The sequence below is a fragment of the Achroia grisella genome, unplaced genomic scaffold (assembly GCF_030625045.1).
Source record: "Achroia grisella isolate CSIRO2021 unplaced genomic scaffold, CSIRO_AGI_Agris_v1 utg782, whole genome shotgun sequence".
Taxonomy (NCBI): domain Eukaryota; kingdom Metazoa; phylum Arthropoda; class Insecta; order Lepidoptera; family Pyralidae; genus Achroia; species Achroia grisella.
Window position 1 is genome coordinate 3,873,498 of NW_026713022.1, and position 17,832 is coordinate 3,891,329.

The 17,832-nt window shown below is 33.9% G+C and overlaps 1 protein-coding gene across 1 annotated transcript in view; it reads right to left on the bottom strand.

Annotated features, from left to right (window-relative positions):
* The window catches only part of LOC131851333 (sialin), a 61,398-nt gene that overhangs the window by 23,752 nt on the left and 19,814 nt on the right, over positions 1-17,832 (bottom strand). The window contains exons 5-7 of the mRNA XM_059201822.1: positions 15,482-15,684; positions 4,082-4,168; positions 3,161-3,294 (exon numbers count right to left, since the gene is read on the bottom strand). Coding sequence (XP_059057805.1) covers positions 3,161-3,294; positions 4,082-4,168; positions 15,482-15,684 — 424 coding nt within the window. The remainder of the gene's footprint in view (positions 1-3,160; positions 3,295-4,081; positions 4,169-15,481; positions 15,685-17,832) is intronic.

Consider the following 17,832-nt stretch of genomic DNA (forward strand, 5'->3'; position numbering starts at 1 on the left):
AAGTGGCAGATTTAGACATCCTTACTATAATATTATAAATGCGAAAGTAACTCTGTCTGTCTGTCTGTCTGTCTCGATTTCACGCAAAAACTACGGAACCGATTTAATTGAAATTTGGTACGCAGATAGTCTAGACGGCGAGGAAGGACATAGGCTAGGACATAGACATAGGCTACTTTTTAATGCAAAAAAAGGGGTTGGAAGGGGTTGAAAATGTAAATGCAAGGTTATCTTTATGCGGTTGAATACACATTTATTATAACTATATACATGTATGTATACTGGCTTAACTCAAAAATTTTAAATTTTAGAAAGTCTACTTTATAACTGTGGTATTAAGTCTAACTTCAAAAAATTCTGAATTACACCATGTACTGTACTAGATATGCGACATATAAACGCTCATATGTCATAAATAAACATATATGTCATTTGTATAAGCATTGCGCATGCGAAGTTGCGCGCGCAACTGATTATTGGCAATCCGTATAATCCTTATAAACTATATTTAAATATATAAGGCCATACCACAACAGAAAAAAAAAATTATAAGGAGACACCTTATAAATTTAAATATCGTTTATAAGTGTTTAAAATTAGAATGCATGAACATTATTTACTGTGCCATAGCACCCACTGGGCCCAGCTTCTTGTTGCTTGCTGCAACACCGATCATAGATCAATCTACGTAACCCGCCAACACTATGTCACGATCACAGCAATGTCCGCCTACACTACGCCACCAAGGAGCAGGACATTGTCAACTATATACGGACCAGTGATCTGATATTGAGGGTGACGCAGTTGGAGTTGAGTTTCAAGGCGTTTGTAGCCCGGCCCACCAATATGCTGCCCACCTTCATGAAGGAGGCCTACTGGCCGAAGGGGATGGTGTATCGACGCTACTGTGGCAGATTGCCGTTGTCAGTGCCGTGACCACAGAGACGATTTTTTTATTTATTTTGTTACTAGCTGCTCCCGCGAATTCGTCCGCGTGGAATTAACTTTATTTTTCTAAAATATGAGAATTTTTCTAAAACAAATGTAGCCTAAGTTACTCCTTATTACATCAGCTACCTGCCAAACAAAGTCGCGTCAAAATCGGTCCAGCCTTTTCAGATTAGCCGGATCGAACAGACAGACAGACAAAAATTGTAAAAATGTTATCTTGGTGTAGGTACTGTATTCATATGCATGTAGTAAAAAACGTTTATTTTAGTGTTACAAACAGACACTCCAATTTTATTTATATGTATAGATGTATAGTTGTATAGATTATTATTTCATATGTATGTTAGTCTATAAGGTAGGTATTTATAATATAAGCAATTAGTAGCCTGAAATTAATAAATAAAAAGCATATTTTTTTCTTATTATAACGAAGAATATGCGGAAAAATCTTAACTATACTGTAATAAATCTTAGAGTATTCCATTCTGTAATTACAGAGACACTCTAGTAAGGATATGTCGTGCTTATGAATAATATTATAATCGTTGCTTCCTTCCTTCTCGGTATTATTATAATTGTATAGTTATAGCACGATAGATGCCAGTCTCCCTGCTCTATAGTCGAGTCGTGACCTGTTCAAATAGTCTAGCTAGTTCGAACACAAGTCTAATGACGGAACCACAAATGAACAAAGCTTTGGTTGTGTAATCCTGCTTGGATATAAATGACAGTCTCGAATAACTTTATGTTTTTTGGAAAACATGGAAAGGAAAATATTAGTCAGTGTTTATAAAGAATTTGGCAACCTCGGTGGTCTAGCGGTTTAACACACCGCCTTATCTCCGATGGTTGCGAGTTCAATTCCTCGTACGGTACAATTGTATTAATGAGCGTGATTGTTTGTATCGGTCTGGGTGTTTTCTATGTATATTAAATACGTATTTACAAAAAAACATCTATGTTATATTGATATCGGTTGTCTAGTACCCATAACACTAGCTTTGCTTAGCTCGGGACTAGATAACGTTGTGTGAATTGGCCTGGAATATTATTATTATAATTAAAAAAAAAGGATAATAATAAAAAAATTATGCAATTCGCCAAAAAAAATTTTTATATGGCCCATATGTTCGAGGCTAGTTTTCATTTTTACTTATATTGGAAACCATACTAACATGTAAAGTCTGTTTTAGCGCAAGATTGGAATTTCGTTGTTGAAACTCGATGTTTTACGTTTATTTAATATTCTACAGGGCATCAAAGTACTGATGAAAACGGCCGAATCACATGTGTTGATATATTATTCTGCCACTCGCATTTAACTGTTATATTTCCGTAGGCACAATTAAGAGCACAATTAGGAATTAGGAGTTAAATAAAAATACTATTTTTGAGGCTCTTACCATTAATATAAATATTACCAATGTATTGAGTAAAATATTATACTTAATGCTTGTATTATTACAGATGGCGTCTAGTTATTATATAAACAGATAGGATCCTAAACAATGTTGTTGAGTTTTATAGTCGCATACATATTAATAGAATAACGACAAGACAGTTCACGACACTGACTCATGGTATCTCCACTGGCACGTGTACAGTTTACGAGCGGGATTTTTAAGGTGGGCTTCCCAACTCCTCCTCTAGGGTTGCCAACTTTTCACATCTGCTATCGACATAATAGGAGCCTATATGGGGGAGAGGCGCATCCCTTATTCCGATGCGTGCTCATGATGGGCAAAAGCTGGGGAACTGGGAAGAGTTCCCCCCACGCGTTGAGACCTCCTCAACGCGTGAACTTTTCGGCTGCGGCTCGTAGGTACCCCATGAGGTTTTTAGTGAGTAAGAATAGTTAGAATAAAAAAATATTAAATAAAATTTCGAAATATTCTAAAGTTGTTAAGTTTAAAGCCTTTACAGCTTCACCAGACGAGAATACTTTAATCTGAGGGCGCTGTTAGACGTTTGAACCTGTAGTCAGACTGTAGTAATTTTGACTCAAGGTTTACAGCAGATATTCTATACAAACAATCTACATACAAATCAGAAACCAAAATCTAATTTAAACCATCAACCCTTTTAATAATAACAACTCTAAAGGTGGTGAAGATGTAATACGTTCTCGCAAAACTACAGAGAATTAATAATATCATTATTTATTTAATTGATACAGAAAGGTAGTAATAAAACAGGTATAGACACTCACTCCCTTCTTTGTGTTGTCTTTAGGCAGAACTTCCATGAGGTAGTTTTTTTCTTCTTCGGTGATCCGAGGGTGATCTGCTGGTGTATCGTACACCACTGCGAACCAGGCCAGCGACCATATAGCGCCAATGAGACCTGCATCAGTCATTATCAAGTGTATCATTTAGCCATACTCACACATTTTACAATTCAGATAGATTGGAAAAACCTTTATTACCAATATTAACAGATTACCAAGCAATACAAAATAAGAAAAAACATACAAAGTTGGCAATAGGAGCTGTCTCAACTGTTGCTATAAGCACAACCTCAATGAAGCGCACCTATACAGTGCTGGTTTTCAGGCAACCCTCTTTACTCTTTAAAACTATTGGCAATAGGAGCTGCCTCAGCTGTTGCTAACATAAGCACAACCTCAAGGAGGTGTATCTATAATACAGCGGTGGTTTTCAGGCAGACCCCATTACTGATTATAATTCTACAGACACTTTTACAAATCCATCAGTTAACAATACATATAAATAGTAAAATGTATATCAAAATTATAGCAAGAAAAAAAATATGAATATCCAAAAATTCTATTCTGTTACTAACAGAAAACTAAAGTCATCTGCATAAGTTCATTTCATGAAACCTTACCTAGTATTTCCACTGCCATATCTTACCCACTTAACTAAGTCAAGCAAGCTTAGCAGCTGGAGTTATTAAAACAAAAGCAAATAAAGTAATATAAAAAGAGATTTTAACAACTGTATAAAAGTTAGTAAAACTTAGTAAAAACTTAGTAATAGAACTTAGTAAAAAACCTAAGTAAAGAATTTTGAAGTTTGATTTTTTTTCCTATGTCAATAGTATCGTGGCAGACAACTTTATATTCAAAACATGGGTAATAATGAATATTTGCGTAAACTATTATAATTACCAGTGAAGTAGAAAGCCGACTCCCATCCAAAGTGTGCAATGAGGAAACCGCAGATCGGCATCGTGATGGCAGCACCCAGTGACGACGCTGCAACAGAATTCCACTGAGTGACAGCTTCCGGACAGTTTGTAGCGAAAGTTGTACCACAATAAATAAAAACGTTATAATATTAGTAATATTATTATTTTAGTGTAGATTACTGTTTAAACTTATTTCGGTGTATATCTGTACACCTAATTTTAATTTATTTACATAAGTGTATATATTTATTTTTTAATGTTTTTTATTTTAATTTTGTTATCGTATTTTCACTCATGTGCCGCCTACTTTATTTTTAGTAACTGTAAATATGAACAGCCTTGTTCCGTTTTTATGAGTGCGTAATACAAATACGCAAATTCCATCAATCTTGTCCGTACACCAATGATGGATGAGAAAGCTATTATTACATCCATTAACCGACCCTAAATGTCTCTGAACGATTAATTTAATGTGGTATTCACAAATCGGATAAGGGTCTTAAATTGACAGCCGTAGTATAGCAGGGTCGAACAGTAGAGGATTACATCCATTGAGCGCTAAAACCCGGTCGTAAACTTGTTGACATTTACTTTAAATCCCTGTATAATGTTATGGAGGGAATAGGGATGAAATGGAAGAGAAAACATTACTCTGACCCAAAATTAATGGGATAAAGAAGAAGCAGATGATGATAATGTAGCAGGAGGGGTTATACAAATTCAAAAATGTGGACAACCGTTTTTTAAGTTATCGGATTGGCAAATTGATTGACCACTTGATGGTAAATGGTAACCATCGCCTTCAATATAAGTTTATTTAGATAAATGATTTTCTATTCTATTCTATTCTTTATCTTTGCGACACATAAAGCCACCTCCATTTCTTAATTTGTATATTTTATTTTTTCTTTATCTCATGTAATGTTATATTTATAATTGATGAATAACGAATTTCTATATCTATTTATTTGTTATTGTACTAAAACAGTACAATACTAAAAACGTCATCTGGTGTTTGTTTTGATCGTGAACTTGGCACCAGATATATCACAGAAGGCAATACGTTGCCAATACTTCTTGTAAATAACTATTATGTTGCCCGCCATAATACGGAAATGAGAGCATACTGTTACATCAATAATCTTATTTTTAATGTATTTCAATAGCTGTTTAATAGTAAATATGATGTACTTTTTGCGGTTTGTGTACTAACATTGTGACACAAGAATTTTATATCTTAATCTTAATACAATATTATAAACGCGAAAGTTTGTAAGTATGGATATTTGTTACTCTTTCACACAAAAACTACTGAACGGATTTTGATGAAACTTTACAGTAATATAGCTTATACATCAGAATAACATATAGGCTATATTTTTTATTGAAATTCAACGCGGGTGAAACCGCGGGCACAGCTAGTATAAAATAAAACTGAATGTTTTTATGGATTATTTAAGATAATTATTTAAGATGCAATTTACGAATGGTCCTCTTCCATCAGGTGAGCTGTCAGTTTGTATAAAATTTATTCCAAATATAATGAATAAACGGCCGTTGTACGAGAGAAGAGCATGTGTTAATATTAATTAACACTGGCGGGCGATGTTGCAAAGCCGGCTTCTTGGGAAAATTACTACCACGTTCCAGGTCAACGCATTGGACACAATTGTTGTGGTTGTGACGCAAATTGTAGTGTAGGGTTGCCCACCCCAATCATATATGTTTAAATATGTTATTTTTTGTACGTGTACATACGTACAGACATTTGCTTTTATTATAAATATAAATACACAGATATTGATGTTGTATTTATAAATAACAATATAAATATCTAAATTAACTAGTTACATGTTTAAATTTAATGCGTATGTATGTACATACGCATTAAATTTAAACATGTAACTATTAGTTATATTTAATTATAAAATCCAATAAATAATTGAACACAATGTAAATTGTTATGAATATATCAAATTAAATAAAATGTACTCCATGTAATAAATAGTATAAAAATATTGCCTAAGGCAATAAACAAGCAGTATTCATTTGCCTGTAGAGTTCTACCCTTATAGAATATTGCAATAAGAGCTTTCCGTAAAACTGGATAAATCACTTCCTCTGTCCATAAGTCAAGAGAATGAAGGAAAGTTGGAGAAGAATCTACGATTTGAAGAAGGTCTAGATAACGTATTTATAATAAATTCCTTTTTTTTTAACAGACACCAAAGAAGTGTATTAATTAGTAATGTTTTTAACGGATGTTAATAAGACAGAAACAGAAATAAGACAAGAAAGGTGCACCCGCCTTCGCTAACGGTATACGCTTGCAGGATATTAGCGGAAGATGCCAGATCACTTAGATTTGACAATTTTAATAGAAATTTATAACATAGTAATACTATAGAACAATAACATAATGGAAAAATATGTGCAAAAACAGAGTAAAGTAGTAAAGACTATGAAAAATAATTACAGATTATAATATATTATCAACAGACGAATGTCCGATAAGATAAAAATGGAAGGGAACCTGCGACCCCTTGACAAATAGAGTCACGTCATATTACGAATAACATTTTTACGACCTCAATTAATGCATCAAATGTAGTAAAACGTTTTAATACCAACAAACGTCAAGGAAGCTATCCGGTCAATAAAAACCTAAATTTCCTTGAAAATGCCTAGACCCAATTGCAAATTTTAATTTGTCCTTTATTGGACGATACGTGAAGGGCGTTTAAATTGCATGACTTGATAACTAAACATACGAAATCGTTACAGAATTGCGTCGTTAGACAATCCCGAGAGGTTCAAATAGCTATTTCACATGTCATGTTTTCATTTAATTTTTGGCAAACAAGCTGCCGGCCCACCTAATGGTATTTCCGTGAACATCACCACGTTACGATATGACGGCTGTAATGCCACTCATGTATTGCCATTCCGAGCTAAGATGCCATGTCTCTTATTGAGATGAATTTCTGTAATTTCACTGCCTCACCCGACAATCCACTATACTAGTTGGTTTGTATTCACACATTTCAACTTAAAATATAAAGTTACAACAATTTATCTGAAAGAACAACACACATGTTTCTTGGTCATTCTTCTTGTGATGAGACAGCTTTCCGAATGAGAGGTAGATTAAAAAAAAGTATGACTATTTGAAGGGACTTAAGGATAAATTTATTTGAATAGAGAATTTTCAATTCTATTCTAAAAATACGAAATACAGATTACAAAGCAAGCTGTTTGGCGAAATAGGTGAGACTGAGGTAGCCATGATATAAAAAAATTACGATTTATCGGTAATATGTTATGACTATTATTGTTTAAGCGAGTTGAGAATTCACTGCACTACATTAACACAAGTTCGCAGATATCGTTTCATCGGCGTCATCGACCGGATTTAGCTAAATTACCGACAAATACTCTAATAATTGAACTATCTGTGAAGAAATAATTTATGTAAATAATTAGTTTAATGCAATCGAAATCTCTTCATTGGTTGTTGCAAACATTGAGTGGTAGTCAAGCATACGATCTGCCTGATGGTAACTGGTTACCGTAATCTATGCATATCAGTATCATTAGTAAAGAAGCTCATCCAAATATACTTATAAAAAATAGAACTGAACGCTGTCTGTACATGAAAGATATATGACAAAACATATTTTTGGGGGGACTTTACAAACGTAATGGAATCCAAAACATTATCAGAATTTTATAAGTTTGTCTGATGCTCTTGCTCGCGTTAATCTCAAATACGGCTCAACTGATTTCGGTGCGATTGTCACTAATGTCTGTGATAAGCTGTATAATATGTGTATGTTTTATTATGTTAATAGATTTACAAAGAAAAATGTTATACGGGTACGAAATCGCTACATTAGCTGAATGTACTATCTAAATATTTGGACATTAGCACAATAATAAATCACACTCGTTGTCGCGATGCCACCGACAGTACGATAGTAGATTAGGTATATACTACATTAGGTAGATAAGATACGCGGCTGAACTTTCGAACTCTCAATGAATAATCTAAATTTCAAGAAACACCATTCAAATAAAACTGGACTCTCTATAGTAACACATAGAAGTCAATAAACTTCCAATATATAGATAAGATACTACCTTATATATACAAAAAAAATAATCAGATCGCGATAAAGTATGTGAACTGTTACACAACAAAGAACTACTATAGTAGTTATTGAAATGAAACAGGTACAACCAGTTGATCTTTCGAACTCTTCGAGTGATTAAAATGTTACCTTAATTTTGAATGAAAACATTTAAATTCAAATAGCCGTGAATATAAATTTCTTAATACACATAATAAGTGAATCTTATTACGTTCGCGAGAAAGTTCAAAATAAATATACATGCTGATAGGATACGATAGTAGTAAATTGAACTTTCGAACTGTCATTATAATGCATATGGTGCATGTTGGCCCGATTGCATTCCATTCATCATTAATCAGTCGTTAAGTAACGCAACAGGGGTGACACAACGACATTTTTTTATATACACTTTATATCGAAATAAAAAATATATAATCGAATTGTTATTATTCCGCTGCTACAGATTATTGCATCTGGCTTTTTAAAAATAATATATTCCAACCCCTTTTTATAAATAGACACTATGGGCTCCTGCCCATTGCTACACAATTGATGAGACCCTATAGTCCCTACATCTTTTGAATATTGCAGACACAAATTGAGACATTTAGTAATGAGAATAATTTAGTCTACTTTAATCTTGTACTGAGAGAATAAAACATTTTAAAAATGTTAATTTAAAAAAATATATATAATATATATTAAAACATTATAGATAAATGAACATGGTCAACAAGCCAATGTTCTAACATTATCACTGAGCCAAAACGGGAAATACTTTATGATAAAACACCCAGTGCCTCTAATAGATAAAATTCCTTTACCCATCAAGAGGCCCTGGCTCTATTCCATTTATAGCGCTCCAATATTGATGATTTTTTTAAATTGGCTAGACTTCATCTTTTTTAGTTCTTCATCCCCCCTCTTATTTAGATCAGGAGCTGGTAACTTTGAGGCCGGGTAAGCCCTATCCAAGTAAAAGGAAACAGATACCGTAAAAACCGATACAGTTAAAACATAAACATGTTTATATGCATATCATTGACATCTTTAATTATAAGAAAACAAAGTTCATTTTTATTTTAAGTTGACTATATTTGTCAGCGTCGTGTTTCTAAGCATCTACCGAAATAATCCATTTCATTTCATGTAACAATCGTAACGAGGCAAAAATTGACGATTTGCGTATTAAGGTTTCACATAATAAAATCAGGAGGAATAGAGGTCGAAATTTTAAGAGAATATTTATTATTTAACTAAATATTCTATCTATGGATCAATACAGACTAAATAATGCTGAGAAAAAACCGCCCGAAGGAATGAAATAACGCCTAAAATGACGTCTGCAAATAAAACATACGATGTCGCGTGCACTACTAGTACCTAAATATCAAAGACGCGTGGAGATCGTAACATGATATACGGACAGTACAAGCAATAAAGGAGAACATTGCGCCCCTGTACTCTACACGCGGCTGGCCTCTGACCCGTATCTTTCCAATGCAACTGCAAATTGCGCACGATGATGCACATTTTCAATTACAGATTGGAATGAGAACAATTAACATTCATAATTCATATTCACAGTTACAAAGGACGCTTGTCATACATACTATTAAGATAAACAAGACTGAACATTAGCTTATACCCGCTGGTTCGCTCGTTAATGTTCAGTTTGTAAACAATAATTCTGCAAACTTTGAAACAAATCATAGTCCGTTTTGCTTTAAACTCTGCAGAATTATTGTACAGAAAATTTAAAGTAAAAATTACTCCTTTCCTCACAGTTTTATATCTTTTTCCGGAGAAGCTAAACCTACAATCTCGTCATCTGCTTCTTCCTTATTTTTTCCCTGTTCGCAGTCATCTCATCGCTCGTTAATGTTGAGTTTGTAAACAATAAGTCTGCAAACTTTGAAACAAACGTGCGTAGTCCGATTTGCTTTAAACTTTGCAGAATTACATAAAGTTACGAGCAAAAATTACTCCTTTCCTCACAGTTTTATATCTTTTTCCGGAGAAGCTAAAGCTACAATCTCATCATCTGCTTCTTCCTTATTTTTCCCCTGTTCGCATCCCGTTCTCCATCTCGTTTCCATCTCGTCATTCACTCCATTTCTTGACATATCTTTCATACAGTCCATCCTTCTGTTTTTCGGCCTTCCTCTGCCCTTATAAACATCTATATTCATATATAAGACTTTCTTTAAAATATTCTCTCATTCCTATACATTACATGCCTATACCATGACAGACGCTCTTTAACTTCTCCAATACAGGAGCTACTTTCATACCTTCTCTAATGTATTCAAAAAAGCCTATAACCATCTGTCAATTAAATATATTCCTAAAGAACATTAACTATAATCGATTCAGCAGTTTATGAGTAAAATCCGTAACGAACAAACAATTTTCACAGTTATAAAACTAGCTATTGTCCGTTATTTCGCGCGTTTCTAGAATACCATAAAAGACAGTCTATGTCCGTCCTCCATATATATACAGAGATACATATTGATGTCAAATAACATTAAGATCCGTTCATTGGTTTAATCGTAAAAATGTAACAATTATACAAACATACTTTCGCATAGATAATATTAGTATGGATGGACTAGTACTAGAATTAATACACCAATGTTTAGTCGATTTGAATAAGCAAAGTCCACTGGCTGTATACGGTCGGTTGTTGGGAAAGTTACTGGGATATTATTTATCAGAATGTCGGGAATCACGGACGAAATAAATAATACCGCTTTATCTTTGGAAATGTACTTAGGTCAACCACCTATTTCTTGTACATTTCCTAATACTAGTCACCCAGTAGTTGAAACCATATATTAATACTAGCTGACCCAGCAAACGTTATTTTGTTGATGCCATGTAAATTGAAGTGCTAATGTCGCTATAAAAAAACAGGGGTTGATCGTAAAAGATTAAAAATTTGAAGTTGTCTGTATATCATAATATTTTTGTTTGTCAAAATAAAAGAAAATATTTAAGGATTATTTTTCTTAGCCCTAAGTGATAAACTTAGGTGCATAAAAAATAAATAGTAGCCGATTTTCAGACTTACTAAACAGTCATATACAATTTCATAAAAATCATTTCTGTATAAACTATAAGTGTGCTAAAATTTCATACCCTTCCGTCCGCGTAATTTTCGTAAAAACGGGTACAAAGTGTTAGCTTCGTGTATTACTATAATGATTACAGCTCCTTAATATTCTATAATAGTTTCTCCTCGCGAATTTATAATCAACTAGGTCTGCGTTTCAAAAACTTGCTCCCCTTATTAATGTCGTATATGTAGGTTCTTATTGGGAAAATATAACACTATAATATTATTATTAATTTATGTAGCAAAAAATTTTCAGTGACAACGAGGTCACTGAAAATTTTGTAAAAATAAATTAAAACCCTATAATGCAGCGCGCGCATCACACAGATAAGCACTAATAATATTACACATGTCGCTGATTAAATTCCAAAGGGCCACAACGCAAAAAAAAAAACAGAAACTATTTTTTTTTCGAAACATGTTTTGTCAACAAATCGTTGGTAGATACCATTTTCGGAAACAAAATAGTTTCAGTTTTTTTGCGTTGTTTCCCTTTGGCATTTAATCAGTGATGTGTCCCCTTTTACAGATGGTTCAGCTGCTAATTTTAGTTAATTAGTTTTTTAATTTTTGTGGCTAAACAACAGCAGATAATGAAAAGATGAAGAGGGTAAAAAAATACATTACTTTATCTTAGACGATGTTAAGCAGTAAAATAGTTATTTTTTCCTAACAACTCTCAATATTCCTTTTATAGCCTACGAGCAGTCAATCAATAGAAGGTAAGTAAGTAATTAAACGGTATAAATAAATGTACATAACACTTTTCCTAATGAATTAATAGGTTTCGTTCAGCAGGAAACCATTATTACAACATTTGCACGAGTTAGTACTTATTTATAAATAAGGAAATGACGGTACATATGTGCACGTATGCCAAGTTCTAGCGCCTTGAATCAATTCCCACATTTATTATATTACAGTTTTTTAATGACATTTTTTTTAATGTTACTGCTATTGTCATTACTATGTTGGTACACTGCCACCACATGGTAATTTGAAGTAGCTATGACGTGGTCGAGTGTCTTGTAAAGTCATGCTCAGTAAAATGTCCAGACATGTGGCGGCGTGGTGGGCCGGGAAATTGGGCTCCCTAAGGTAAGGTACAGCGAAGTAAGAGCTGGCACATTCGTCATACTCGTGAAAGAGTGCTGCTTGTGAGGACGGGTCTAGTCTAATCATTACGACTGATTTAATCTGATTGTGTATTTAATATTTTGAATGAACTCTAGTAAAGTGGTGCTAGTTTGTAGTTTGTATTCAGACATTTCAACTTCAAAATGTAAAGTTACAACAATTATTTAAAAGAGCAACACGCAAATTTCTTGCACACCACAACACAAGAAGAACCAGATGAGACAGCTTTCCGAATAAGCGGTAGATTACAAAAATATACTATGATTGTTCAAAACTGCTTTATTTGAATAAAGGACTTTCTACTCTGTTCTCAAATGACAAATAAGCGTATGGTCCACCTGATCGTAAGAGGTAACCTAAATACCTACAAGAACAGCTCTACGGTCATGAAGACATCGTGTGATACCTTTTTTTATAATACAGGGGACAAACGAGCATGCGGTTCACCTGATGGTAAGTGTGGTAATCACTTACCATCAGGTGAACCGCCACTGAGTACCCGCAGAAGAGGAATTGCAAGTACGTTATCGGCCTTTTAAAAAGGAATAAGCTCTTTTATTGAAGGTTTCAATATAGTATCGGTTCGGAAATACCATTGCTGTATTGCTGTACCTATAGTACTATTCATGCTATTCTAGAGGACTAAAGTACCATGTCTCCTTAATTCTAAATAAATGTAACAAACCAAGTTACTTGGGGACTGAATTAATTATAATGCCACTCAGATGTCTTTGTAGAGAGTCTATCTCGGTAAAATGAATATTGAATTACTGAGGGGAAGGTATTGTTAGCAAAGCAAACTTTTTGTGTAACTTGGCAACCGGCAATAGGGGGGGAAGGGGATTGTCAGTAATTTAAACTGATGACTCCATTGCTAGCAATATACCGTGTCTGGTCTCCACGCTCGTGACAAATTCATGGTTAATTTGTTACGATGGCCTAACTAAGCGGATGTTATGCTCATCTTAGCGTCCACTGGGCACCAGTGCCAGCGTAAACCGTTAGCGCAGAGCTGCTCAGGCAGGTACGAGTACATCATTACATTATCATCCATTAAAAATTCAAATTACTGAATGTATGATATATTAGTGACCATATGTTTTATACTTTCATTTATTCACGCGTTTTAACTTCTAAAATAAAGATAAATATTGGGTTACACCACCTACACAGTTCCATTCAAAAGACACGACGACATTTTAGCACGGTAACCTTGTGCGACCGTATACTATTCACCATCACATTACCACGTGTCGGGTCCGGCATGAAAATAACACTATACCTAACATGACCATATATTCTTTGACTCAAAACGGGACATTAGTTTATTTATGTCAATTAATAGACAGGCAATGAAAATTTTTCTTAAAGCTAAGTATTACTTGAAGAATGTTGTTTAATATTAAAAGTTAAGTATTATCGGTTGAACAAATTTGCTTGCAAAATTAGCTAAATTAATAGCTAGTGAAGCTTTTAAGTAATACCACAGATAAGATAATATTACACAGTTAGACTGAAACTCTTGGCACGTTTTTTATACCTATTCACTTTAATTATCAACAATAATCAACATCTCAACCAGGCCGCTCGACTACGGAAATTTTTGCAGAGTTCCCAAAACCGGGACAATTTTGCATTCCAGAGTTGATTTTGGGGACACAGGGACTCGTAATTATAAAAAGGGACAGTCCTGTTAAAAACGGGACGTCTGGTCACGTTAATTATACCACATTTCTCAGAACTGGTTGAGCACAGTCCGCGGTGCATAGCAACTGTTGCGCAAGGTTAAAACGCGCGAACGATTATAACCTCCAATCGGAGAGCGCGAATCGCGTGACGTCAGCGACCACGCCTGCACGCGCCTCCATCGTTATTACACATCGAACTCCCGACTGGCACGACTACGAAACGCATTCGATAACAAATAACAATCGTATCATGTTTTTTGTTTCGCAGAATTTTTTATATATGCATATATTTATATCATCCGCCATACTCGTGAACGGGTGCTGCTTGTGGGCACTATTCGAGTTACGAATATTTAGATTAGACTATTTGCTTTTGACAAAATTACAATAGCATGTACTGGTAGTCACTCTGTCATTCCAAATTTGAATTTAAAAATTAATCTGTATTATAGTAAACATGTGCAATACTTATTTGAAAAGAATACGAACAACACAAATCGCCGGAATCATAAGAAAAAAAAAAGAATACGAGCTGAGTTTCTTGTTAGTTCTTCTCATCTCGAAATCATTCCGAACTGACGGTAGATTTGATATATTATAAGAATTTATAATAATAGACCTACGTGAATAAACAGTATTTCTTTATTCACGTAGGTCTATTATTATAAATTCTTATAATATTTTTTTATATTTGGATTTATAACTTCTTAGACTCCCACTGTGATTCGATACAGCGTAAGTTTTTAACAGAAGTTTTCACTCTATGATATATAAATATACATATATATATATATATATATTATATTATACATATTTTCATAAATACATATATATTATATATTATAAACAAAATAATATATTAATGTTTATAATAGACAAATATTTAAGAGTTTACGCATGTATGCAGTGTACACTCATGTATTATTGATATATCATGTATTAAGATACGACATATCTTATAAACAATATCGTATCATGTTTGCTAGCGACCAAATGATGACAAATGATTCGATTAATCAAACGATTGCACTCCAAAACGATGTAAGACAATAATGGGTCAAGGAGGCAACATTATTGTTAATTATTGCGTTCTACTTGTGAGAGTTGAATTGATCAAATTGCAAGCTAACGTCATAGCCTATTACTTATGTTTTATGCTGGTATACGCCGCGGGGGGTCTATTGTTCTGTACTTCCGATGGTCGCTGGTTCGATTCCACGCACGGTACAAATACATGAGTATAATTGTTTATATAGTAACAATGTCAATATCTGTGTAGACTAGAAATAAAAATTACTCACCCATCATGTTGGACATGAATTTAGATCTGTCATTTGGAGGGATCCATTTCGAGGCCATCGGCAGGATCGCTGGCCATGTGACACCGAGGAAGAAGCCGAGGAGAACTCTAACCGCTACGGCCCAACCGAAGCCTATCGCAGCAGCACCAGGAGTCACGAGTGTTAGGGCGCTGGCAAAGAGCGTGCTGTAGCCAAACACCCTCCTGGTAAAAAAAAAATATTTCAAGGTATTATATTATATACGTAATCATAATCTTAATAATATTATAAACACGATAGTTTGTGAAGTTAGAAGTTTAATTCAATACTAAATTCAGAAGGATCATTACAATATTATTTATACAATAGGTACACTTTCTAGACAATATCAAGTGAGTATGGAAGTTTGTTACTCTTTCACGCAAAAACTACTGTACGGATTTTGATGAAACTTTACAGTAATATACCTTATACATCATAATAACATATAGGCTATAAATTTCACGCGGGTGAATCCTAGCTAGTAACTCATAATTGCCGGTAAACCAGTTGACCATGACCGTTTCATACACCGCCATGATTGGTTAATAGTCCGCAGGTCACGGTTTGGTCATCTACGGAATCGTGGAGTCACTTTTACGTGCAAACAATTTACATCAGTTAGCACAATCAAAAATGAATTAACATTAACGAAATCTGATATCGGGAATGATGATCGGGAAGATAGTCGATAATTTGATCGAAGAATAAATATATAAAATTCTCGTGTCACAATGTTACATACTCTCCTCATCGTCCGAAACGGCTTGACCGATTTTTATGGAATTATATACGCATAAAGAATATATATAATATTCTCATTTAATAATGTTAGTTACCATACTCCTCCAAAACTTATTAATCGATATTTTTGATATTTCATATGCACATTCAATAGGTCTGAGAATCGTCTACTATCATATCATACCCCCAAGTGATAATGGTTGTCCGCTCATAACATTTTTTTTATTTTTTTATAATATGACATTAAAAAATACATACAACCCTAATTTTCACCCTTCTATCATCTATTTTTAGTAGCGATTTTAATGTATGTAGCAAAAATACGTTTGTCGGGACAGCTAGCATTATATAGCTAGAATTAGTGCTAGTTGGTAGTTTGTATTCACACGTTTCGACTTAGAAAATGTGAACTTACAAGGATTGTTGAAAAGAGAAACACACAAGTTTCTTGCTTATTCTTCTTGTGATGAGACAGCTTTCCGAATAAGCGGTAGATTTAAAAAAAAAATGTTGACTATCAAAAGTGCTCAAATTAAGTTTATTTGAATAAATGATTTTCTATTTCTATATGTATAAAACAAATCACGGGAAAGGACATGGGCTTTCTTTGTCACGACATATCTTTACATATACATACATTTAGTATAAAATGAAGTCGCTTCCGGTGTCTGTTCGCTTAGATCTTTTAAACTACGCAAAGGATTTCAATGCAGTTTTTAGCAATAAAGAGTGAATCAAGAGGAAGGCTTATGTCTATCTATATATATAAAAATGAATTGCTGTTCGTTAGTCTTGCTAAAACGGCTGAATCGATTTAGCTAATTTTAGTCTTGAAATATTCTTGGAAGTCCAGGGAAGGTTTAAACGGTGAAAAAATATGAAAAAATTGCAAGGAGTAATAAAATCAAGAATTTTATTTTCCCATACAAACTGTCAAACAGTTCAGAATTTTATTCTCAGGCACAACAGAGTTCGCGAGATCGGTTAGTGTATAATACATATAAACCTACATATACCCGTGTGAAGCAGGGCATAGCAAGCTATTGTATAACATAATCTAATTTCCAAGAAATAGATTGTAATACTCAGTTTTTTGAGATAAGAAGTAATTAATAATACTAATAATAAACGGGCCAATGATTCTGCGCTCGCGCATGCAACCGTAACCAAATCCCGATAATGTTCCGCATGAATCATCAGCCTACACACTACGCTGCACTGCACACAGCGTTACATTAATATATAATTACTAGCTGTGCCCGCGGTTTCACTCGTGTGAAATTTATAGACTACTAGCTATTACCTGCGGCTTCGCTCGCATAACTTCGTTACTCACTGCTAAATAGCGTTGAAGTAAGGAGCAAAATATTGATATTATATTTTTTGTTTTTTATTACTTTTTTTTAATAAAAAGACTTATGTAAATTCTAGTACCTCCAAGAACATGTGTACAAAATTTCGTTCAGTAGTATTTGCGTGAAAGAGTAACAAACATCCATCCACACTCACAAACTTTCGCGTCTATAATATTAATAAGATATTCAATAATGTAATATATAGCCACTAAATATTACGTTACATTTTCACTT